Source organism: Callorhinchus milii, unplaced genomic scaffold (genome assembly GCF_018977255.1).
Source record: "Callorhinchus milii isolate IMCB2004 unplaced genomic scaffold, IMCB_Cmil_1.0 Scaffold2, whole genome shotgun sequence".
Taxonomy (NCBI): Eukaryota; Metazoa; Chordata; class Chondrichthyes; order Chimaeriformes; family Callorhinchidae; genus Callorhinchus; species Callorhinchus milii.
The window spans coordinates 2,774,447-2,798,948 of NW_024704743.1; the positions used below are offsets into that span (position 1 = coordinate 2,774,447).

At 46.4% G+C, this 24,502-nt stretch overlaps 1 protein-coding gene across 1 annotated transcript in view; it reads right to left on the bottom strand.

Annotated features, from left to right (window-relative positions):
- Positions 1-24,502, bottom strand: part of ptprn2 (protein tyrosine phosphatase receptor type N2) — a 168,644-nt gene that overhangs the window by 95,758 nt on the left and 48,384 nt on the right. Inside the window, 8 exon segments of the mRNA XM_042332553.1 lie at positions 8,527-8,613; positions 12,396-12,751; positions 13,508-13,548; positions 14,495-14,710; positions 16,031-16,132; positions 16,135-16,462; positions 16,991-17,147; positions 18,918-19,035. Of these exon segments, the coding sequence (XP_042188487.1) occupies positions 8,527-8,613; positions 12,396-12,751; positions 13,508-13,548; positions 14,495-14,710; positions 16,031-16,132; positions 16,135-16,462; positions 16,991-17,147; positions 18,918-19,035 (1,405 nt within the window).

Below are 24,502 nucleotides of genomic sequence, written 5' to 3' on the forward strand. Positions count from 1 at the left end.
GAGTGGTGGTGAGCAATAACCCCCCTTTTAACTTTTATTATTTAATAATTTGAGCTAAGCAGTAATTTAAATACAGTACAGCCTTGTTATAATGCATTTCACTATAGCGCGGATATAATAATGTAACAATAATCCTTGCATTTGATATAGCACCTTGTCAGCTCATAGAGATGTCTCAAAGCGCTTCACAGAATAATAATAATAATAATCCTTGCATTTGATATAGCGCTTTTCACGTCGGGAGGACATCCCAAAACGCTTCACAGAACACACTGTAAAGTGAATTGACTGTATATTTGTGGGCGAACGCAGCAGCCAATTGCGCACAGCAATGTCCCACAAACAGTCGTAGATTGAAAATGACCAATTTATTATTGTTTGTGGTTTTGGAGGGATTATTATTAGGCTCTGTGTGGAGTAAGGAAACTTGCCCAAGGTTTCGCCCTCTGCCTGGAATTGAACTCAGGTCTCTCACTTGCAAAGCAAGTGCTCTAACCACTGAGCTACAGGACTCCAGAATATACATAATATAAATAATAATAATAATAACTGAGCTACAGGACTCGTGGAGTCCTGTAGCTCAGTGGTTAGAGCACTCGCTTTGCAAGCGAGAGACCGGAGTTCAATCCCCGGGGGATCAGGGCGAAACCTTGGGCAAGTTTCCTTACTCCACACAGAGCCTAATAATAATCCCTCCAAAACCAAAAACAATAATAAATTGGTCATTTTCAGTCCACGACTGTTTGTCGGACGTTGCTGTGCGCAATTGGCTGCCGCGTTCGCCCACAAATATACAGTCAATTCACTTTACAGTATATTTTGTGAAGCGCTTTGGGACGTCCTCCCGACGTGAAAAGCGCTATATCAAATGCAAGGATTATTAGTATAATATAAAGTGTAGTGACTGTGTCTTTTGTGTGCGAAACGCGGCAGCCAATTGCGCTCAGCAGTGCCCCACAAACAATCGTGGATCAAGTGACCAATTTTGTATAATTTTTGGGGGGAGGGATTATTACCCCCGGAATGCAATCCACTAATTGACCAGCAAGTGGGTTCCCACTTACTGACTTCAATTTGAATGAAATCATGCTGATTGAGCAAAGAGGCGGGGGGCATTGGTGCTGGATTTGGGTGGTCCCTGTGGGCTGTGGTCCTTGTGGGAGTTTGAGAGAGCAATGTTGAGAGGGGGGGAGGAAATAATGAGTGAAATGTATTCAGACTTCCTGGCGCTGAACCAACCAATGCACAATGTGTGCCTCATCTGTTGGCACATGTTGCTCAGGTCTGTTTGGCTGCTGCCACATGTGATATTTCACACTTACATGATCTTTCTTGATACGCACACAGAAGCTGGGAACATTTGCACCAATTACCATTGTTACGTTCACGGGATAGAAGAATAAAAGTTTGTATTTTATTCCAATTAGACCCAATGGTTTTATTTAGCCACACCTCAGCCTGGTTCAGTTGGTCGCACTCTCCCCTGTGAGTCAGAAAGTTGTGAGATCAAGCCCCACATAAGGAGTTTGAGCTCCCGGTGTAGGCTGACATTCTGCTGCAGTGCTGCGGGGAGCACTACATTGGCAGAGGTGACGTCCTTCAGATGAAACGTTGAACCAAAGTCCTATTTGCCTCCTCAACGGGATATTTAAGATCATGGTAATATTAAAAAGTGAAGGGGAGTTTTTCCCTGTATCTAATTTGAGCACAGCAATATTCCCACAAACAGCCATGAAGTCAAATGATAGGTTGTATCTGGGGATTGTTGACCAGGACATCGGGTGAGAGAAACTCCCTTCTTTTTTTCGCACAGTGCCATAGGATACCTTTGGGACCTTGGTTTAACATCTTTCCGAAGGACAGCACCTCAGACAATGCAGCACACACGCTCAGCTCCGCATTGGAGTGTCAGCATCAACAAGTCCTGATATAGGGCTTGAACCACAACAACAACTTGTATTTATAAAGTACCCTTCACATAGGGTAGCGTCCCGGAGCACTTGACAATGGCAATGTCTGACCCTGAGCCAGGGGGAGAGGGAAGGGGGAGGTGATCGTAAGCCTGATTACTCTGCCTTTACCGATAACAAACCACTTGCCACACCTCTGCTCATCTAACTGCAGAAACTATGCTCAGACGCATTTAAATTCATTACGATGTGTTCTGTAACCTAAGTGGATTCTGTCTGGATCCAATTTCACTAACAAGGGAATTTTATTACTTGCAAACACGTAAGACACCACAGACAGCAACAACATGCATTTCAGCTTCCTTCACCACTCATCAAATAATGTCATGCAATATACAATTTATTGTCTGGATCATCTAAAGCTCAGCAAGAAACCTACAGCCTGTGAGTGTCCAGAAAGAGCAAAGCAATTCCCACCAATATCATATCGTCGAGGGGGGAGGGGGCGGGAGAAAACCACCAGCAATACATCTGCATAAACGGCTTCTCCTCCCGCTCTCACCCGGTTACCTGCGGGTACCCCAAGGATCCATCCTTGGCCCCCTCCTCTTTCTGATCTATATGCTCCCTCTTGGGGATGTCATCCGCAGACATGGGGTAAACTTCCACATGTATGCGGACGACACCCAACTCTATTTTTCCACCTCTCTTTGCGCCCCCCCAGTCCCCTGATGTTCTGCCTGTCAGATCTCGGGGCTGGATGAGCGCAAACTTCCTCCAGCTGAACGCTGACAAGATGGAAGCCATACTCTTTGGCTCTCGTCAATGTCTAAAATCTCACGGCTCTCACCTCCTCCACCGACCCGACCTCCCCCTAAAACTTGTCTGGCACATTTTACCTCAGAAACAGGGTTTGCTGTAAAGTGTAGAGACTGTGTATGTTACAGGTGAAATGTGGCAGCCAATTTGCATACAGCAACGTTCCATAAACAGCAATGAAAGTCAATGACCAATTGTAACTGGGGATTGTCAGCCAGGAATCCGAGAGAAAACTCCCTAGAATCTCATCAAATCCTCATTACAGGGAAATTATACCCATTTCACTAAACACACCATTTGCCACCTGAAAAGAACCCACATCACCGACTGCAATGTGAAAAACATTTTCAAATGATCTGAAAGATTTATTTTGTCGAAGATGATTTTGAAAACACATTGTACTTTGTGGAGCTCAGTGGAAAATGTACTTTCTAATACATTTAAAAAGTTAAATATGGATTTAATGTGATCAGAGGTACAAGGCTGGTACACCACTCGACGATTAAATGGGACAGAGAAAGTTAACTCGGAACAATACTTTCAGATGCAGCAGAATAAGGAGACCCGGGTTTACAGTTGTAACGGGTGAGATGTCAGCCTGACTCAGTTGGTAGCAAATTCTCCTCTGAGTCAAAGGGCTAAGGACTGAAACCCTGATTCAGACTTTGAGTTCAAGTGGTCTGAACTAACCACATGGTCTGGCCAATGTGGGAGATTCTGTCTTTGGGATCAGCCAATTTGCGCACAGCAATGTCCTACAAACAAGCATGAAGTGAGTGACCAATTTTATTTGGGGGATTGTTGTTCACCAGGAGAGAGAAACTGCTTTCTCTTGTCGAACAGCGCCGCAGGATCTTTAACACCCACCTGAACTGGCAGACGGAGCCTCGCGTTAACGTTTCCTCCGAAAGACAGTTATGAGACAGAATGAAATGTTAAACAAGTTCAATGGCCTGATTAACCCCCTGCCCCACACGCCATATTTTGTGGGCGAAACGTGGAAGCCAATTGCACGCAGAAGCGTCCCATAAACAGTCGTGGAATGAGTAACTAACAATCGGGTTCCTTCTAAATACTCGGTAATCAGAACTGTGTGAAGTAAGAAAACCAGGTCCTTTCGTTTGCAAGGCGAGTGCTCAACCCACTACACTACAGGGACTCCACTGATAAAACTCAGCTCCATTCTCATCCGAGCTGGGGGAAGCAATGAAGGAGCATGGCTCTGAGCAGTCCTGGGGTAACCAGGCTCTAGGTTGGTATAAAGTCACCCCTGTGGCAAACTAATCAATACCGTGCTTCAGATCCTGAGGCTCTAAAGATAAAACCATCAGCAACGCAGCAGCTCATCCTTCAATACCAAACAACAAGAAGTGAAAATACAACAATAACAACACAACAAGATTACATTTGTATAGAACATAAATAAAATACTCGGGCAGCTGTTTGGCTAAATCAAACATTTGATACAAAAACTATTTGAATTAATGCCATCAGATTGAGACATCCCCAGTCCACAGAAAAAACAAAACAACATTGACTGGGAATGTGGACTGACTGTACTGTGGCCGAGAACATAAACAGACAGTTCAGTAAGAGGAATCCTTCACTCCTTCACTCACCTGATTGTCCACCTTTCCCAGGTACAGCTCCACTCACACACAGTCAGTCCATTGTTACATTGCAATCACAGTTTCCGCCACTGTTCCTTTCTAACCTGCCTGACCTTTACATACATCACTGCCGTCTCTTTGTAGAGAAAGTTAGACTCTATTCAGGGACTAAGTCACTCAAAATCCCTCCACGTTAGAGTAAATCCTGTGAAACGCTTTGAGACGTCCTGAAGTGAAAGGTGCTAAATCAATCGTCAGGATTATTATTGTCATTATGTAACAGAACTCATCGGGCAGACCATTTGCCATTGCTGGCTGAGCTCCTGAGCTGGTGATGGGATGATCTGCCTTTGTGTAAGTACAAAGCTGTCCATTAGATAGAATTACACAGAATAATACAACACAGAAAAAGCCCATTCAGCCCAACTAGTCCATACCACATGAATCCCCATCTCTCCTATTTCCCTCTCCTGTACTCCTCTATTCCCTTCTCCTCATGCAAGCATCTAGTTTGCTCTGAAGTAGTTTGCTCTGCTGCTATTTATTTTAACCACAGCTTCCGCAATTAGTTCCTCATTCTCACTACCTTCTTCATAAAGACGTTCCTCCTAAATTCCCTTTTAGGTTGGCTTCTGGCCGGCTAATATCCCCACCCCTACCCCTCTCTTGCCCCCCACCCCCACCCCCCACTCTCCCCACACCCCCACCCCACAACAAGTATTCCATCTGATAACTGGGACATTGCTCTATGCAAATTGGCAGCCAACTTCACCTACAAAATACACAGTAACTACACTTTACAGTAAATCCTGTGAATCACTTTTAGATGTCCTCCTGATGCGATAAGGTACCATATCAAACGCAAAGGTTGTTGTTAGGATTAGTTATAATGGGTGACATTTCCTGCAAATAAACACCCTCTACACTTAAGAGCGATTACCCGTGAAGCGCTTTGAGATGGTTCATTGTTATTGGTGTAGCATCACATTATTATTATTATATATTATTATTATTATATTATTACAAATGACAGAGAAGGAAAGGGGAGTGAAAGTAATATTCTGACGCCCAGATAAAATTTATAAAATGAAATGTTCCTGGCGACTTTTGTGTTTGTACTAGATTTGTAGCATCTGCAGTATTTTACCTTTTATAAAATGAAAGCATTTGGGGTGAACCCAGGTGCAAGAGAGCTTCCATTTACACAGAGAGAGAGAGAGTGAGAGAGAGAAAATGCTAGCCAAACATACCTTGCACTGAATGAAAAAACTCCTGTTTACAGTGAATCTGCCTTCAGTACAAGCTTGAGTGCTGCTCATCCACTACTTAACCCATAAAGTAAAATATTTCTTGCAGATCAATAGGAACCAGTACCTCTAGTTACAAAGCACTTAGAGAAGCTCTCCCTCCCGGGAACAGCCTCCTCTCGTTGACAGCTTTGCCTCTGGTCTGATCTCGCCAGCAGCCTGCTCCTTTCCCCACATTAATCATCTCTGCACAATTTTACTCTCAACTAAACAGTTCACTATCTCCAGCGCTTACACTGGGCTATTTTACATTTAAACCTGGGCGTCAAAACGCCATTTTCACTTGTCTTTCCCTCTCTGCCATATAGAATAACAATAAAAATATGCTTTGCGAGTGTTAGAGCGCCTATGGTGTTCAACCGTCTCAAGTGCTTCACAGGTAATAGCTGTCAAACGTAGTGGCTGTTTATTTGTAGGCAACTGGCAAACACAGTACAATTTACATTCATATAAACACCTTTAATGTCAGGAGGATGTCTCTAAGTGTCTCACAATCAGCCAGGGGGGAAACAGCCAATACTGTCAGATCAATATCAATGTGAACTTACAATGTTCTGACCTAGATAAGGCAGGGAGGGTAGGATTGGTGCAAATGGGTAAATAGGTCACAGATTGATATAAGACAAATAATAAAATAATCCTTACATTTAATATAGTGCCCTTCACGTTAAGAGGACGTCTCAAAGGTGCTGAATTAATTGCAAAGATTATCATTATTTTAACATTTTATCTGGGACCAACAATCCAATGCATAAAATTGGTCATTCCCTTCACGGCTGTATTGCTCTGTGCAAATTGGCTTTGATATTCAACTCCAGATATGTCGTCACTACACTTCACAGTGCAAGACGCTGACAAACAACAACTTGCATTTATATTATTATTATATTATCAATTATTATTTTTTTAAAATTTATTTTTGAAGAGATTATTGCCCCCGGAAATGCGATTTCTAACAACCGGGCTCTTACTGACTGCTGGGTAAACAGAGGTATGTGGAGTAAGGAAATATATTGCCCTGCCCCACAAACATCCCATATTGTCCCACAAACAGCCATTCAGTGAGTAACCAAATACAAAGACTATTATTATATATGGCGAGACATGTCAGTACATTAGTGCAGCTTCGGTGGCAAACCGTGTACGACAAAGCAAATGACTCTGGATCCCCAAGAATAGTTGGGGCTGATGGAACGATGGCAGAGGTAGAAGCAACACAGATCAAAAGCAAGTTTGACAGTGAGAGCAATTGTGTGGGGATATTATTCCAGCTGCGACACGTAACCGGTGACATTCCCGTGGGGTCAGCGCTCGGACAGATACTTGTCAAAATCTACATAAACAATTTAGATCAGGAAATCAGAAGTAGAATTGGTAAGTCTGCTCCCGACACGGAATTGTCCAGGTTTGTGTAATGTATTGTGAAGCCGACTATTAAATATTCAGTGGGATCTGGAGAGCCTGAGCAATTGAACAGATGATAGATTGCCGATTGGTATCTCAGGCAGATAAGAGCAATGTAATGAATGTGGCTGTGAAGAATGCTACTTTTCATAACAGATTTGATGTGATAATTGAGCTTCCAAACTCTCCGCGCAATTTATTGGGGTATTGTAGCTCAGTGGTTAGAGCAAGCACTCGCCTCGCAAGTGAGAGGACCCAGGTTCGGTTCCTGGCCGGGGCAAAACCTTAGGCAGGTTTCCTTACTCCACGCACACGTATCTGTTTACCAGGAGTAAGTGGGAGCCCGGTTGTTAGTCAGTCAATCCACAGCAGTTTGTGGGGACGCTGCTGTGCACAATTGGCTGCCGCTTTTCGCCCACAAAATACACAGTCAATTCACATTACAGTATAGTCTGTGAAGGAATTTGAGGCGGCTGAACGACACGATGAGGCGCTGTATCAAATGCAAGGATTATTATTATTATTTTTTGATATAGGCGAGGAGTTATTCTATTCAGTAACTTTGGGGAATCTGTTCCTGTTGCGATTTGGGATCCTGTTCACTAGAACTGAGAAGGTGAAGGATGACCTGGATGGAGATCTTCAAGATTATGAAGTTTTGGAATTTATTTATTATAATTATTTCATTAATTATTATTATTAAGAAAAGGATTTAGAGAAGGTTGAAAAGCAGACATATTTTATCAAATAAAGTTTGTGAGCTACAAGAGCGTTCAGAAATACAGGAACACAAAGGAATGATCTTAAGTGATCATCTTTACATTTGATACAGCAACATCATGCGGACATCTCAAAAAGCATCACCAGTTACTGTAACGTGCAGTGAGGCAAACACAACAATCAATCAGTGTATAATGTCCCATAAACAGCCATGAAGCGAATGACCAATTGTATTTTGGAGGATTGTTTGCCCAGATCCAGATTGGGGGAAACTCCTTCCTTCTCTCAAAACGGGATCTTTAACGTCCACCTGAACAGACAGGCAGGCAGGCAGGCAGGCAGGCAGGCAGGCTGAGGGATAAAAATTCTGCCTGGAATCTCAATCGACTGGAAGAAACAATAGTGAACAGCCAAACACGGAGATTTAATGTAGATTCACGGAAACCTTGTTCTAAGCTGTTCCTAGCCCCTCCATAAACATGGCCTCCTTTTATATTATATTCTGTGGAAATATTAATGCTCTTGTGGCTAATTTGTAGTATTAACAATTTTCTTAATAAGAAACGTCTTTCAATAGAATCCAAATTCTAAAACATTGGAAAAAATGTGTTCAGCACATTAAACAGTTTTAGAGCTAATGATAAATGACCATTTCTTATTCAGAAATCGGTGAAGAAATAGCTCAAATAGGTCCCAGTGCAATTATTCCCCCCCCCACACCTCCTTCCCCAGAGATGTAAAGGTACGAATACATACTTGATATCACTGAAGGCACTCATTTGCAGCTTCAGAAGATGTGCCAAATCGTCCATTAATTCCAGACCTTTATCTACGCTCAGTGGGCTGTTGGGATGGAGAGGAGAAATACAGCGTTAATAATAGAGTTCATTAATAGCTGGTGAACTAAAGGTCCCAACAGACCGGTCACCTTTGACCATTAAGAGGCTGCGAGCAGCAACGCATTATATTCCTGTCACACTTCACAGTTAGTGATGAGGGAATTGGGATCAGGTGGTTCTCACAGCGAGATGAATAACCTGAATTTTATACCAATCACCCACACAATTAGGTGTAAATGGAACAGTTAAAAATGCCAAGCTACACGGGAGAAGGTTTTTGTCTGTTGGTGAGGGCGGGGGGAGGGGTAAAAAAAAACAAATTTGCAATTACTAATAGTCATGTTTCAATCCAAAATGTAGCCTGTTCTGAAAGGTTAGCTCAATGAAGGCGTCGCTTCCTGATGATTATCAATCTGCCTCCTCTCTCTCCCCAGCCAATTGCTTTACACTGTCCTCACCTCCCTCATCACCACAGCCACCGTCCACATAAAGAGATCAGTCGGGTTCTCTGGGGGCCGGTCTTTGTTCAGGATATTTATAATGTTAAATGTTTCTGGCAGGAGAAGCAGGATAATTGTTCCATTGTTGCTCGCCCACGACAATAACAATATCAATCCCTGCATTTGATACAGTGCCTTGCACTTTGGGAGGACATCTCAAGTCGCTCCACAAGGTTTTCTGTAGGGGTTTGTACTGTATATTTCGTAGGTGGACACAGCAGCCAATTTTGCATCCAGCAAAGTCCCCCCGTCAGCCATAAAGTGAATAAACAATTCTACTTGGGGGTTTCGCCCGCATAATACATAGTCACTCCACTTTACAGTGTATCTTGTGAAGCGCTCTGAGACGCCTCGAAGACGTGAGAAGGCGCGGTATCAAATGCAAGGATTATTATTATTATTATTATTATTATTATTATGTTGGCCAGAACACCAAGAGAAACTCCCTTCTCTTTCTGAATATTGCTGTAGGATCTTTCACATCCACCTGGACAGGTGGAGGAACAGCCTGACCTCCAGCAATGTCACGCTCCCCGCCTCCCCCCCAGCACTGTAACTGAGTGTCAGACCAGAATGGGAGCTCGAAGGCCCAATGTGGGGCTGTGACACCTTGCGATGAGCTGGAGGAACTGGAAGGTAACAAAACCAACCTTTGCCTCCCGTCAGCTCCCCCGTCACCCCACCTCCAAAACATTCATTGTCTTCAGTGCTAATGTGGTTCTGAAACACACACCTGAGAACACAACGAAAAATTCACGCAAGATTCAAACTATGAACAACCCCTTCCTCCCCGGGTACGGCCAGATTAATGGAGACGGATTAACATTCGAGCTGCACGTTGCTCTCGACATCTCTAAACCTCTAAGAAAAGACTGTGCGCCCTCTGAGAGTGGCCAGTAATATTGTGGCATTAAGCAGCTGGTTGACAGTCAGTCTATAAATCCTCGGCATTTCAGTCTATGATCTGCCGCCAGCGTGTCAATATCCTCGAAATGACAGGCTGGGAAAGGTCAGACTTGTGTTTGGTTTCCATGTGATCTGAATTATCCTTTCATAAAAATTATCCTTCTACAAATGCAAGCTGTTATTGTTTTTTTTCCCTCTGAATCTTCGGTTGTTGAAGCTAGTTTGTGTTTTCTAACCTCAGGTCAAGTGGTGAAATACAAGATAAAAATAACAATAATAATCCTTGCATTTGACATAGCGCTTTTCACGAGCGCTAGATGTCTCAAGATGAAGCTACTTCGCCATTTGAGAAGATAACTAATCAAATGTGCAATAGTCAGTTGGGTCATTTAGTTCAGTCTAAGGATTCATTCAGAACTCTACAGCTCAAATCCTTCCCCGCGCACACACTCCTACACAGCCGTCAACCCTGGTCTGTGCCGGACTCCAGTGACTCCCAATCTCTCAGCGGATTTGCTTCCAACATCCTCATGCTCATTTTTCCCATCCCTTTTACAGCCTTGCTCCATTCTATCCAATGGCAGATTGCTTTTCTGGGGATAATAATCCCTTCAAAAAATATATAATAAAAAATAAATAATAATAATTATTTGGTCACTTCAACCCACGGCTGTTTGTGGGACACTGCTGTGCGCAATTGGCTGCCGCGTTTCACCCACAAAATATAGTTAATTCACTTTACATTGTATCCTGTAAAACACTTTGAGATGTCTCGAAGACTTGATAAGGCGCTGTATCAAATGTAAGAATTATTATAAAAATGCACTGTGTAAACCAATGTCTCCTAATCGTTCCCTTTACTCTTTTGATCACATCCAAGCCATGACCCGCTCTGCCTTCCCTCACCTCCGTAACATCGCCCGACTCAACCACTACCTCTCCCCTCAGGCCGCTGAAACTCTTGTTCATGCCTTCATCATCTCCAGGCTCGACTATGCAAAAGCCCTGCTTGTTGGCCTTCCCAACTCCTCCCTCCACACCCTGCAGATAATCCAGAACTCTGCAGCCCGTGTCCTCTCCCACACCAAACACCGTGACCCCATCTCACTCTCGCCCGACTCCACTGGCTCCCTATCGTTTAGAGGATCCAGTAGGTCCTCACCTACAAAGCCCTCCATGGCCTCGCCACACCCTACCTCTGCAACCTCCTAACCCTCTACCAACCTGCCTGTTCCCTCCGCTCAGCCGGCTCCAGCCTGCTCCACGTCCCCCGCCCCACCTGCCCCACCCGCCCCACCACTCTGGAATTCCATCCCCCAGTCACTCCGCCTCACCCCCTCCTTAGCCTCCTTCAAGTCCCACCTCTTTGACCATGCCATCAGCCACCCCCCTTCCCCTCTCCTCTCCCCCCCGACCCCAGCTCGGGCCTGAAATGCTGTCACTGTCCAGCGCCTTGGGATGTCCTCCCGACGTGAAAGCGCTATACAAATGTAATCTTGTTGTTCTTGTTGTTGATGATAATTACCTTCAAACTACGTCCTCTAGTCACTGACTCACCAGCCTGTGGAAGTCATTTCTCCCCGTTTACATTATCAAAACCACAATGTGACAAACCTCTATCAGGAGATAGCCTCGATCTCCTCTCAACCAACACACAGATTCAAGCCCTGGGCTGTTGCTGACTTGGTTTCAGTTTGGCTTTTCGAATGAAAACCAGCCCTAGTCCCTCCAGCCCTTCCTCAAAGGTAGACCTCTTGGTAATTGACAATAATTACATGTGAAACACTCTGTAATGATTCAGAACGACAAAGCACATCACAAATGTAAGTCCTTGCTTTTTAGGTAAATGCTACTTTGTGTTGCACGTATGAATGGGTTCAAGAAGCCAAGAGATTTTGCCGATACAAAATAAGCGATGCACTTGACAGTAATTGCCTGCAAAGTGCTTCGAGGTGTTTTGCTGTTATAGGCACTGAATGAAATACAACGGTTATTAACCAGGGATTTCTACAGAGAGAATAAATTGAGGGAAGGTCAGTGGAGTCTCCTTGGGGCTGAACTAGCTCCAAGGTAACATGTTTGGCAGCGGAATATAAGAATCGAGCCCCCCCTCTGGTCTCTAGTCCGGTTCCTGAGCCAGGAGGGGCCGCAGTGTCCCAGGGCACTCACTGCTGATGGCAGCACAGCCCGGCCTTGACTCATCAGCAGGACCTGGAAGGGCCGACCAGTCATTGAGGGCAGGGAATCCTCCCCCTCAGCTCCTGGTAATCCTGCAGGCAAAGCCCTGATAAGGTAGGGTGGACCTAGCTGGACAAGCAGCGGGAAAGCTTGGCCGGACAGTGATATCAATCGACTCAGATTGACATTTGTCAATACTCACTCTTGATCGGTCACAATGTATCCGTATAAATCGTGTTTGGCTGGAGCCACATCCAGGAAGAGAACTCCTGCCCCCAGCGAGTTCTCCTGAGCTTCCTGATACTGGGGGGGTGTGAGATACATCCCAGTCTGTTGTCTGTAATTTCCCAGCTCCTCTTCCAACAAACCTAGCTCAGGGATGGTCTCTGGGGGCCTGGAGGCCAGGGCCCTGGTCATGGTGTTGCTCTTCACATTTTCTACCCCAAACGTTCCTTTTGATGAGAATCCGGTGGGAGCTCTGGCCTTTTTGTCTGGGTTTTTGTTGGCCTCGAACTCAAGTTCCAGCCTCCCACCAACTTCTGCTTTGTGAGGGCGACCCTGAAATTAAAAGGATTGATCTGAGAAACTCAATAAAAGGATTCCATATGGCCATTGTCTGGAGTTCCACTGAACAGCACCAAAAGGGAAACCTTTCTGAAGCTGTCCATCACTACAATTGGATTTTGACCCGAGGTGTAGGGGCAGTGTGGGGGGTTGGGGTAAGGGAGGGGTGAAGGGAGGGGAGGGTGGGGGTAGGAGGGTGGCCGAAGGTGCGGTCGAAGAGGAGGGTTTTGAGCCATGCCTTGAAGTAGGCAAGGGAGGGAGCGAGGCGAAGGGACTGTGGGATGGAGTTCCAGATGGTGGGGGCAGAGAGGCTGAAGGTTGATGGTGCAGTGGATGGGATAATAAGGTCACGGAGCCTGGTGAGGGAGAGAACACGAGCTGCAGAGTTCTGGATGATCTGCAGCCTGTGTAGGGAAGAGTTGGGGAGGCCGACAAACAGGGAGTTGGCGTAGTTGAGCCTAAATGTGATAAACGCGGGGATGAGGGTGTCGGTGGCCTGAGGTGAGAGGCAGTGGCGGAGCCGAGCGATGTTGCGGAGGTGGGGGAAGGCAGAGTGGGCCAAAAGGAGTAAACTATAGGGGAAAGGACAGGTAATTGAGATTGCTATATAAAATAACCAGCATCGACACCAACGGCCGAATGGCCTTGTACTGTGCTGTAACTCCCAACTCCTCAAGCCCCCAACCCCCTTTGAGGTATCCCTGACTTGAAAAGGCGTTGCATTAAAGTAACTCATTTTATTTTACAAACCTCTTCAACTACATCTTTATATTCCTCCTGGCGTTGTCTTTCTGTTGACACAAAGGGAAACATGGAATATTAGTCACATTCAGAAACGTACAAGAAATGCTGCTGGAGGCCATTGGGTCCATTATTCCCAGTTGTGGTGTTTGTTGGAGAAGGGAATGGGAGGAACTAATGGGTCTGAGGAGATTCTCAAGGCGTATAAACACCGGCACAGGCTGGTTAGGCAGAATGGCCTGTTTCCGTGATGTACAAGTAGCCATCCTTCCTAACCTTTCCTAATCCCAATTCCCTGCTTGATGTATTCGCTGTAATAATCGTATAAAATCCGATTTAATCAATAATCTACACTGCACAAGCATAATTCAATGCAGCCGGTAAGTGCAACAAGACAAACATTTCCCGCGATTCACAGCACTTTGGGGCATCCTCCCGACATGAGAGGCATTAACACAAATGTAATTTGTTGTTGTTGTTGTCTTGCACACTAACCGGCAAGCACAGGAATGCCACTGAATCGTGGGAAATGAAGTTCTTCTGCCCAAGCGTCAATGGAACAAGACAAAGATTCCTGTGATTTATTGCAAACGGCGTAAGTGCACATAGGTCCACGGGTCAGGACACCGCGATTGAAGAGAAACGGTGACTACAGGAGTGATGGACAGTAACTGTAGGAGTGATGGACAGTAACTATACGAGTGATGGACAGTAACTATACGAGTGATGGACAGTGACTGTAGGAGTGATGGACAGTGACTGTAGGAGTGATGGACAGTGACTGTAGAGTGATGGAGGTCAGAGGAGTGGCGAGTTGTGGTGATAAGTACGACCAGTGGAAAAAAATTGCTGTGGTTTTGATGGGAAACTCAATGGGACTTTTGTGACCGCACGACTTTGGTGATTGTACGATATATAAAGGTAAGATTTATGTGAGTTTCACCGTGTTACAATTACCTCAGGAAAACAGAGCGTTAAAGTGTGTTTTAAGCTGACCTGGGAAAGCCTGGTTTCTGATGTGGCTTTGCTCAGGATTGTAGCCGACTTTGTTCACTTCAGACTCTTGTTTCCTTTCGTCTCCTTCGTCCTCGTCCACCACCTGCAGAGCCTCGGCTATGACGCTGGAAAGTTGGTCCAGCTGTTGTGTTGACAGGCCGTCCACATTGACGTGCTGGTTCCCCAGCTTCTGCACCACCGACTCAATGAAGTTCTCTACCGGGCAGAGACAGGCGGAGGTGAGCGCGTACACCGAGATCACCAATGCACTCTGTGCTGTCATACATTACAATTTCGCCCACAAAATGCACAGTCACTCCACTTTACAGTACATTCTGTGAAGCGCTTTGAGACGTCTTCAACCACATGATAAGACGCTGTAGCAAACGCACGGATTATTATTATTATATATAACGTTTTTCACATCAGGAGGATGTTCAAATCGCTTGACAATACTGGCCAGGGGGCCTGGCGGGGGGTTGGGGAGGGGAAAGACAACTGAATGCTCCATCTGAGGGAGGGAGTGATTCTGAGAGTGAGGGCAAAAATAATAATAATAATAATAATAAAACAATATACTTACCCTCTATATCCCCCATCACCGCACCCTCACCAGCCTCCTCTGGCTCCCTATCACGCACTAAACACTGTATCTCATCACCCCAGCCCTCGCCAGCCTCCTCTGGTTCCCTGTCACAGAACGGATGGACTTCAAGCTCCTCTCACTCATCTACAAATCCCTTCACACCCTGGCCCCTCCCTATCTAGAGGTTCAGGTGATGAACACCTTCAGCCCATTTGATCTCATCCTTCCACTAATGTACAATAATAACATGGAGTCCTGTAGCTCAGTGGTTAGAGCACTCGCCTTGTAAGCGAGACACTGGGTTCAATTCCAGGCAGGGCGACACCTTGGGCAAGTTTCCTTACTCCACACAGAGCCTAATAATGATCCCTCCAAAACAAAACAATAATAAATTGGTCATTTTTAATCCACGGTTGTTTGTGGGGACGCTGCTGTGCGCAATTGACTGCTGTGTTTTGCCCACAAATATACAGTCAATTCACTTTACAGCATATTCTAGAACACATGAAAAGCGCTATATCAAATGCGAGGATTATTATTATTATTATTATTATATTACCTCTCTGACCTGCTTACTCCCTACTGCTCGACTGGCTCTGGCCTCCTATTTGTCCCTCGTCCCCTCCGCTCCACCATCGGCAACTGTCATTTCAGCCACTACACTACATCCCGAAATGCTGTCCCTCTCTCCCTCAATCCTTGCAACTCTCCCCCTCACTCCCCACATTCAGATCACACCTGAAGCCCTTCCTCCTCGATCGTCCCTACGGTCCCTCCCCCCGGCTCAGAGTCAGAATCCACCACCACCTGCTAATCGCTCCGAGACCCTTCCCCATGTGGAGGCACAACATGAATGCAAGTTACCATAATACGAGGATTACTATTGTTATTAATAATAAATATTATTTTTATGAATGTTTGCAATTGAACAGCCCAGTGTTTCCTCGTACCGTCCAGGTGACTTAGAGGGTCTCTGGCGCTGGCCTTGACAGGCGGGGCCTTGTACCGTAGTCCCTCCTGTTGGTCTGCAGTCAGTTTGCTGCCCAAGTCCTGCTGGTCTGGGTGGTCAGGATCCTTGGAGGGAAGCGGAGAGATCCTGCTCCCTGCACATCTAACTTTCCCGGCTCAACATCATATGTGTCAGTCTCCAGGGCTCCTTGCTGCCGTGACAGATACTCCTCGAGCTGCGCGATCAGCCCTGTGTTGGGGGGCACGGCGTGATGTGGTTGAGGCAAGGGGCTTCTCTCCGGCTGTAACTGGCTGTAGGTCCTGGGCTGAGGAGGCTCACTGTCCGGCCGACTGTTGTAAAACGCTGCTGAGCTTCTCCCCTTGTTTCTCTGCAGCAGCTCATCCCAGAAAGGCCCCAGGTCAGTGCTATCGCTCTGCCGGGAAAACACACAGTTCATGGGCTCTGCCGATTGGGAATACTTTGCCCAGCTCAGGAGATCAATATACCACTCACTGACCTGTCCTCTCCCTCCACTCAGAAGGCTCTGGTCGGCTCTACATCACCCACCCAGCCCGTCACACCATCAGGGGTCAGGCCTTCAGTCTCTCTGCCCCCACCTTTGGGAAATCCATCCCACCTTCCCTTCGCCTCGCCCCATCCCTCGCCCCCTCCCTCTCCTCCTTCAAAACTCCCTACGACCGCGACTTCGGTCACCCTCCTATCCCTACCCTCCCCGTCCTCCACCCCTCCTGATCCAACCCCCAGCTCGGGTCCAAATCCCTGACTGTCCAGCGCCTTGGGACGTCCTCCTGACATGAAAGGCTTGTGTAAATGTCATGTGTTGTTGTTGTTATTGACGTACAGTACAGTCCCATTGTAACATGGTGGTGGTTGGGGTTTAGAACAGGGTTTGGTCACTTGTCATTGTGTAAGTTTAAGGAATCGGAGCCGAGGCACAAACCTTGACGGTTCGGGTCTTGTGAAATGGAGCTGGATTTGCGGGCTGGGATAGAGCTGTCAGAAGCTGGAAGTAATGGTGCAGAGACTTAAACCCTCGCAGGTCAGTCTCATCCTCCCTTTCATCACGTTCCTTACTGTTGACCCTCTGGGTAGTGATCCTGAAAACATAGACACGCAAACCTGGCAGAATAACACTCAAAGCCACCAGAGATATCGCAAACTGCAATGGGGTTAGATACAGAGTCAAGAGCATTACACAAAACATCAGCCCCTCTAGCCTGTTCCACATGTTTATTAGACCTTGGCAGATCTTTTTATCCCAATGCCGCGCCCTTTCCTCGTATTCCCTGTCTTATAGTCAACCGGGTGTCTGACCCTGAAGGAGACCCATTATTAATGTTTAAGTCTATCAAAACCAGCTGAGGTGCTCCTCACATCACACCTACACATGGAAATTCATACGCATTGGAATGTGCTCTCTCTCTCTGGAGGGACACACCCCGTTTACCTAATTCCAGAAAGTATTAGGCACAGGTTGGCAAGAGCCAAGGCTGGGGACCCCAGAGTTGCATTGGGGTAACTGCTGGAGTCTACCCAAATATCTCTATTAATCAAGAATCTGTCTCTCTTTTAAACGTCTTTGTTGATTCTGGCTCGATAGCTTTTTTGGGGCCAAAGTGTTCCCCATGTTCACAGACTGTGTGTGAAGAAATGCTTGCTGACCCTCGGACTGGGGATGAAACAATTAACTAAAGGGTCAGGAATCCTCAAGGACTTGGCTACAGGAGAATGACTGAAGAGAGAGACAGTGGAAACATTTTATCTCAATGTGACTTTAACAGAAGCGTCTCATTCAAAGGCTGGAGTCTCACAGCTGGGATTCAATATATTTTTTATAATATTTAATGTTATTATCATGCTAGTGTGTACCTGACATGTTATCAGTGTGATCTAACATGTTATCAGTGTGTACATGACGTGTAATCAGTGTGTACATGACATGTGTCAGTGTGTACGTGACGTGTTGTCAGTGTGTACCTGACATGGTGTCAGTGTGTACCTGACATGTTATCAGTGTGTACCTGACATGTTATCAGTGTGTACATGACATGTTATCAGTGTGTACATGACATGTGTCAGTGTATATGTGACGTGTTGTCAGTATATACCTGACATGTTATCAGTGTGTACCTGACGTGTTCTCCAGCTAAGTGCACTCTACCCATTGGGCCTTTGTTTGCAGGGTCACCAAGGATTTGCTGTGGGTTATGGACCAGGCGACATTCCACTTGGTGTGGATGGAATTCTCAGTCTGGTTTGGATGGGATTCCTGACGTGTCAGACCAGCTGAACCGAATGTGTGGGATTGTTGCCGAGGACAGGACACGGGGAGAGAGCAACTCCCTTCTATTTCCCATTATCGCCGCTGGATCTTTGGCGTGGACCTGAATAGGCAGACGGGACCTCGGTTTGATCTGAAGGATGGCACCTCCGGTGATGAACTCCCACCCTCCCACCCCCGCAGGGCATGGAAGGGTCAGCTCCAACTCCCGACCTGGGAGGGTCAGCTCCAACTCCCCCCCCCTCTCGACTCTCTTCCCCCTCCTCGCTCCCTCCCTTCCCTCCCCTCACCCTGACCATTTCCCCCTCTTTGCTCCCTCCCTTCCCTCCCCTCACCCTGACCATTTCCCCCCTGCTCGGGTCATGACCCAACTGTGCAGCGCCTTGGGACGTCCTCCTGACGTGAAAGGCGCTTTATAAATGGAATCTTGTTGTTGTTCTTGTTGTTGGGGCTCGAGCCCCAATCACCTGACTCTGAAGTGAGAGGCTCCCCACAAGGTGCTGCTATTTCCCCACCCTTGCCCAGGAAATGGTGGATGGCTGAGCTCACATCAAACCCAGCACTGACCGGACACCTCGAGTCTCACCTGGGGCCAGTGGAGCTGTCGCTGGAGATGCCTTTATGCCGCAGTAAGTGGATCCACTGCAGGTGTGACAGTTCGGCAGCGACTACTTGCTGAGTGGTGTCATCTCGCCAGCTCAGGCCTGTCACAACACAAGGTGCAGCTGAACACAAACTGCAATTGGCCCCATATCCTTCTCCTCTCGTCTCAAACACACCAGAAATGCATTCGGACACCGTTGCAAACTGACTGTGAAAGGCGCTTTGTGGAGTCCTGGAGCTCAGTGGTTAGACGCTCGCCTCGCAAGCGGGAGACCTGGGTTCGATTCCCGGCAGGTCAGGGCGAAATGTTGGGCAGGTTTTCTTACTCCACATGCATATGCCTGATAATAATCCCTCAAGAAAAAAACGCAATAATAATTTGGTCACTCAATCCATGGCTGTTTGTGGGGACGCTGCTGTGCGTAATTGGCTGCCACGTTTTGTCCACAAAATAAATAGTCAATTCACTTTACAGTATATTCTGTGAAGCGCTTTGAGACGCCTCGAAGACATGAAAAATACTATATCAAATGCAAAGATTATTATTACATATGTACCAAATTATAATTATTATTTTAATTTTGTCTCCTGTTGGTGTGACATCATTTCAAAACGAGGTCAGAGGAGCTGAGTTCTTTCAGGTCTCAGCTTTAAGAACATTGTGTTTTTAGACTTTAGGGTCATGCATAATATTGAAAAATTCTTTCAGTCAAAAGTCTGAAAAAGAACTGTGATAAACTGAGCCCCAAATTCAGACGGAATGAGATGTTTCAACAATACTGCACAATTTTAAGAAATTGAAGATCTTTTTTCTGGTGTGATGGGGGTACGCAGTTTTGTGTGAGTGAGTATCTGAGTGGCAGAGGTTTAAATTCACAAGGAAAGCATTGGAATATTCCGGCTAGGAAGTGTCGAAGATGTGGACAAGGGTTTCAGCTGCTGTGGATGTGAGATACGGACAGAGGCGAGCAATGTGATGGAGGTGGAAAAAAGTGTTCCTGGTCAGGGAACGGATGTGGAGTCGAATCATAGAATCATGTAATTATACAGCACAGAAGGAGGCCATTCGGCCCGTCGTGTCTGTGCCCAAAGAAAGGAAAACTGGGGATTGAACCGGACACCTAAGTTGCGCACGGGTTAGGAGAGTCTGAGGGAGAGTCCGGGGAGGTTGAGGAGTTCAGATCCACAGGAGAGAAGACGTTGATGGGAGCCAAGCAGTATGGCTTCCATTTTGCCAACATTCAGCTACAATACAATACAAAATTACATCTGTACAGCGCCTTACACTTTAGGAGGACGTCCCAAGGCGCTGGAAAGTCGGGGAAATTTGCGGTCATCCAGGCCATGATGACCGTCAAACAAGCTGAGAGGAAATCAGAGGATTAGGAGTTGCAGTTGGAGGCGAAGTGGTAGATTTGGGTGTTGTCAGAGTACATGTGAAAGTTGACGTCGCCAAGAGGGTGCATGGGAGCTGGTGCCCCCTGGTGGTCACTGGCAGCTCCTGCACACAGTGGCTTGGATACAACCTTCCCCAAAGTTCAAAAGGAACAAATCAATAAATAATCCTTGGATTAGACATAGTACCTTAGCACCTCGTTGAGATGTCTCAAAGTGCTTCACAGGATTTTTACTGAGAAGTGTAGTGACTGTGCCCTTTATAGACAAAAGTGTCAGCCAATGTGCACACAGCAATGTGCCACAAACAGCTATGAAGTGAATGAACAATTTTATTTGGGGAGATTGTTGGCCAGGACACCAGGAGTAACTCCCTTCTCTTTTCATATTGTGGGATCCCTTAACGTCCCCTGAACAGGGAAATGAAGATCACAGTTTATTACCTGATGAGGACAATGAAATATTATATAATAATAATATATCAAATAAAATGAACAAATATTCGGCAATGTCGATCAGCCGAGGAGGTGACACGAGGCTTTAGGACGTGATGATGTGCAGACTTGATGTCCCACAAACAGCCAATGAGGTGAACGACCAATGTTTGGTTTGCTCCCGGGGGAATCTCCCTTCTTTTGTGGGATCCTTAACGTCCACCTGACAGACTGATCATCCAAAGGCCGGCGCCTCTGACAATGTTGGGCATCTCCAGCCATAAATGGGATAAATAAATAATCTGAGGCTGAAATCCAACTCTGTTGATCTGCTATGTCATACCACAGGTAACCAGCGGAGGGCACCAATGATCCACTAATAACAGCCACTCCACAGCCTCCAGAGTCTGTAGTAAATCAACAACAACAACAACAACAACAACAAGATTCCATTTATAGAGCGCCTTTCAGGTCGGGGGACGTCCCGAGGCGCTGAGGTAATAACATCTCTATAATTATACAATAAGAATTAATAATAATAAAATAAGAATATAATAATTATTATGATAATAAAATAAGAATATAATTATAATAACCAAATCAACATGTTAGCTTTGCCTTAAGTTTTGCCGAAGAGTTCAGTTCAAGAAAACAATTAATTAGTGCTGTTGTCCTGGCCAACAATCCCCCAAATAAAATTGGTCATTCACTGCTTGCCTATTTGTGGGTCACAGTTGTGTGAAAATTGACTGGCGCATTGGCTCACTACACTTTAAAGTGTCGCACACGCTCGGTGAAGTAGTTTGAGACATCCTCCCAACGTGAAAGTCACTATATCAAATGTGCAGTTTATTATTATGTTTGTTATCATAAGACGCTGTAAAAATACTATTATTTCTTCACTAAATTGCAATCACTTTACATCAATAAGTCAGCTTCTCGCTATTTAAACCTGAATGCCATTGAAACTGCATGTTACAGTCACAGCTGGTGAAAGACAACAGGAGGCAACAATAAGATTAATGGAATGGAAATTTCTTTGCAATAAAATTGTTTAATTCATAAATGCAGCTGAGATTTATCAGCTCAAATTGACAGCGCAGTCTGCACTAGTCCTTAGAGCTCACTAGCATCAAACTAAATGAGACTGGAATTAGACAGAAAAGTACAATAGAAAGAGCCTGTTGATGGCTGGTCAGTATTTAGAAAGGCAAACTATGTGGTTTTAGCTGCTTAAACTTAAATTCCAGGAGTGAACCCAACGCACACACACTCTGGGGCTCAAACAGGAGCCAAGCACTCTCTGGGATGAGATAAACAGGGTACGTTATACTTACTATGTTCACTTTACATAATAAGTAATAATTGTAGTCTGTGACGTGCTTTGAGACGTATCGAAGACATAATAAGGCCCTTTAGTAAATGCCAGGGTTATTATTATTATTATTATAGCTGCAGTTCTCCCCCCAGGACTGTCCTGCGATGGCAGCTTAGATTGTGAACTGAAAAGTGCCGACACTTGGAACTCTGAAATTAGGAATTTAAGAGGTCGACATGAGTCGTTGTGAAGGAGTCGCTTTTTGTGGTAATTATTACCGCTGTGACTGGGCATCTGATCCTGGCAGACACCCTATCATGTCTCATCTCTATAGACTCTTATTGCTACATCTGGCTTTCATCTTGTCTCCGAAATGTAGGTCGGAATTCCTTTCCATTCCATTTGCACAAACTTCAAAAACAGGAATAAATTAACGGGTTTCCATGATCGCCTCTCCTGCACCTTCAACTCCCTCATGTCCCTGAAATCCAAGACCATCTTCAAACCCACCCAATCGCCCGGTACAACAACAATCTCCGCCACCAAAAAACCCAAACCCGTCTGCTCGAATGCGGATGGAGGAAAACTGGTCTGACAGTTCACCGCTAACTGTGGCTCGAGCATTTCCACAGCTACCGCCATTCTTTGACTCTGCCTTCTACTCCAACGTCATCTTGGAGGCTAAACACAACCCAAAAATCCTTTTTTTGACCACCCACTACCTCCTCCGTGCGCCCCCTCAGGCCTCCTCAATCTTCGTATCAAATGCCAAATGCGAGGAGGTTTTCTTCTTTTCTTCTAAAATACTTAACATCCACCAGGCAGCCTCATCCACCTGCCCCTTCTCACCCAACACACTCCCTCTCTTCCCCCTCATCTTCCTCATCATCTGCTCCTACCACCACCCCCATTCTACATTCCTTCCTCCCCATCTCTCCCTCCTGTCTCTCACCCACCATCACCTCCATGAAACCCACCACCTGCTGCCTCAACCCCCTCCCCACCAACTTATTGGTCACACAGCTCCCCACTGCTGGCTGACATCATCAACCAATCCCTCTCCTTCGGATCAGTCCCTGTCTCCCTCAAAAATCGTTCCCGAGATCGCTCAGACCCCAGTCATTACCGCCCTATTTCTAACCTGCCCTTCCTCTGAAAAGTTCTAGAACGCGTCATTGCCAACCAACTCCACACACACCTCCCCTCCCACTCCCTCTTCGAAACCCTCCAGTCCGGTTTCCGCCCACAGTACAGAGACTGCGCTTGTGAAAGTCACAAACGACATCCTCCCTATCTGTGACCAGGGCTCCCTCTGCCTTCTTGTCCTCCTGGACCTCTCCGCCGCGTTCGACACAGTCGATCACGCCATCCTCCTCCACCGCCTTTCCTCCGTTATCCACCTCAGTGGGACCGCATTCGCCTGGTTCGAGTCCTTCTTCACAAGCCACCAGCAGTACATCTGCACAAATCGCTTCTCCTTCCGCTCTCAACGGGGTACTCCAAGAATCCATCCTTGCCCCCCTCCTCTTTCTGATCTATATGCTCCCTCTTGGGGATGTCATCTGCAGACATGGGGTACATGTCCACATGTATGCAGACAACACACAACTCTATTTTTCCACCTCACTTTGCGCCCCCCAGTCCCCTGATGTTCTGCCTGTCAGATCTCAAGGGCTGGATGAGCGCAAACTTCCTTCAGCTGAAAGTTGACAAGATGGAAGCCATACTCTTTGGCTCTCGTCAACGTCTAAAATCTCACGCTCTCACCTCCTCCACCTACCCGACCTCCCCCTAAAACTCTCTGAACCCGTACGCAACCTAGGCATCAGGTTCGACCCACAATTATTCTTCCTCCCCCAAATCCGGTCCCTCACCAGCACTGCTTTCTACCACCTCAGACGCATCGCCCGTCTCCGCCAATACCTCTCCCCAAAAGCCGCTGAAACCCTGGTCCATACCTTTGTCACCTGTCGGCTGGACAACTCCAACACCCTCCTCGCCGGTCTCCCCTCCACTACCTTCCATAAAATCCAGATCATTCAAAACTCTGCCGCCCGCATTCTCACCCGCATTAAACTCCGCTCCCCGATCACCCCCAGTCCTGGCCAGACTGCACTGGCTGTCTGTCCCAGAGAGGATCGATTTCAAGATCCTCACCCTTGTATTCAAGTCCCTGCACTCCTCTGCACCCCCCGACCTCTCTGACCTCCTCTCTCCTCAAAACAGTACCCATTGCCTTAGTTCCTCTGGGTCTGGCCTCCTCCTTGTCCCCCGAGTCCTACACTCCACCTTCAGCCACTACGCCCCAAGGCTCTGGAACTCCCATCTGCACTCCTTTTGTCTCGCTCCCTCTCTTCTTATTTTCAGGTCTCTGCTGAAGACCTTTCTTTTCGACCACGCCTTTGGTCACCTTCCTCCCCC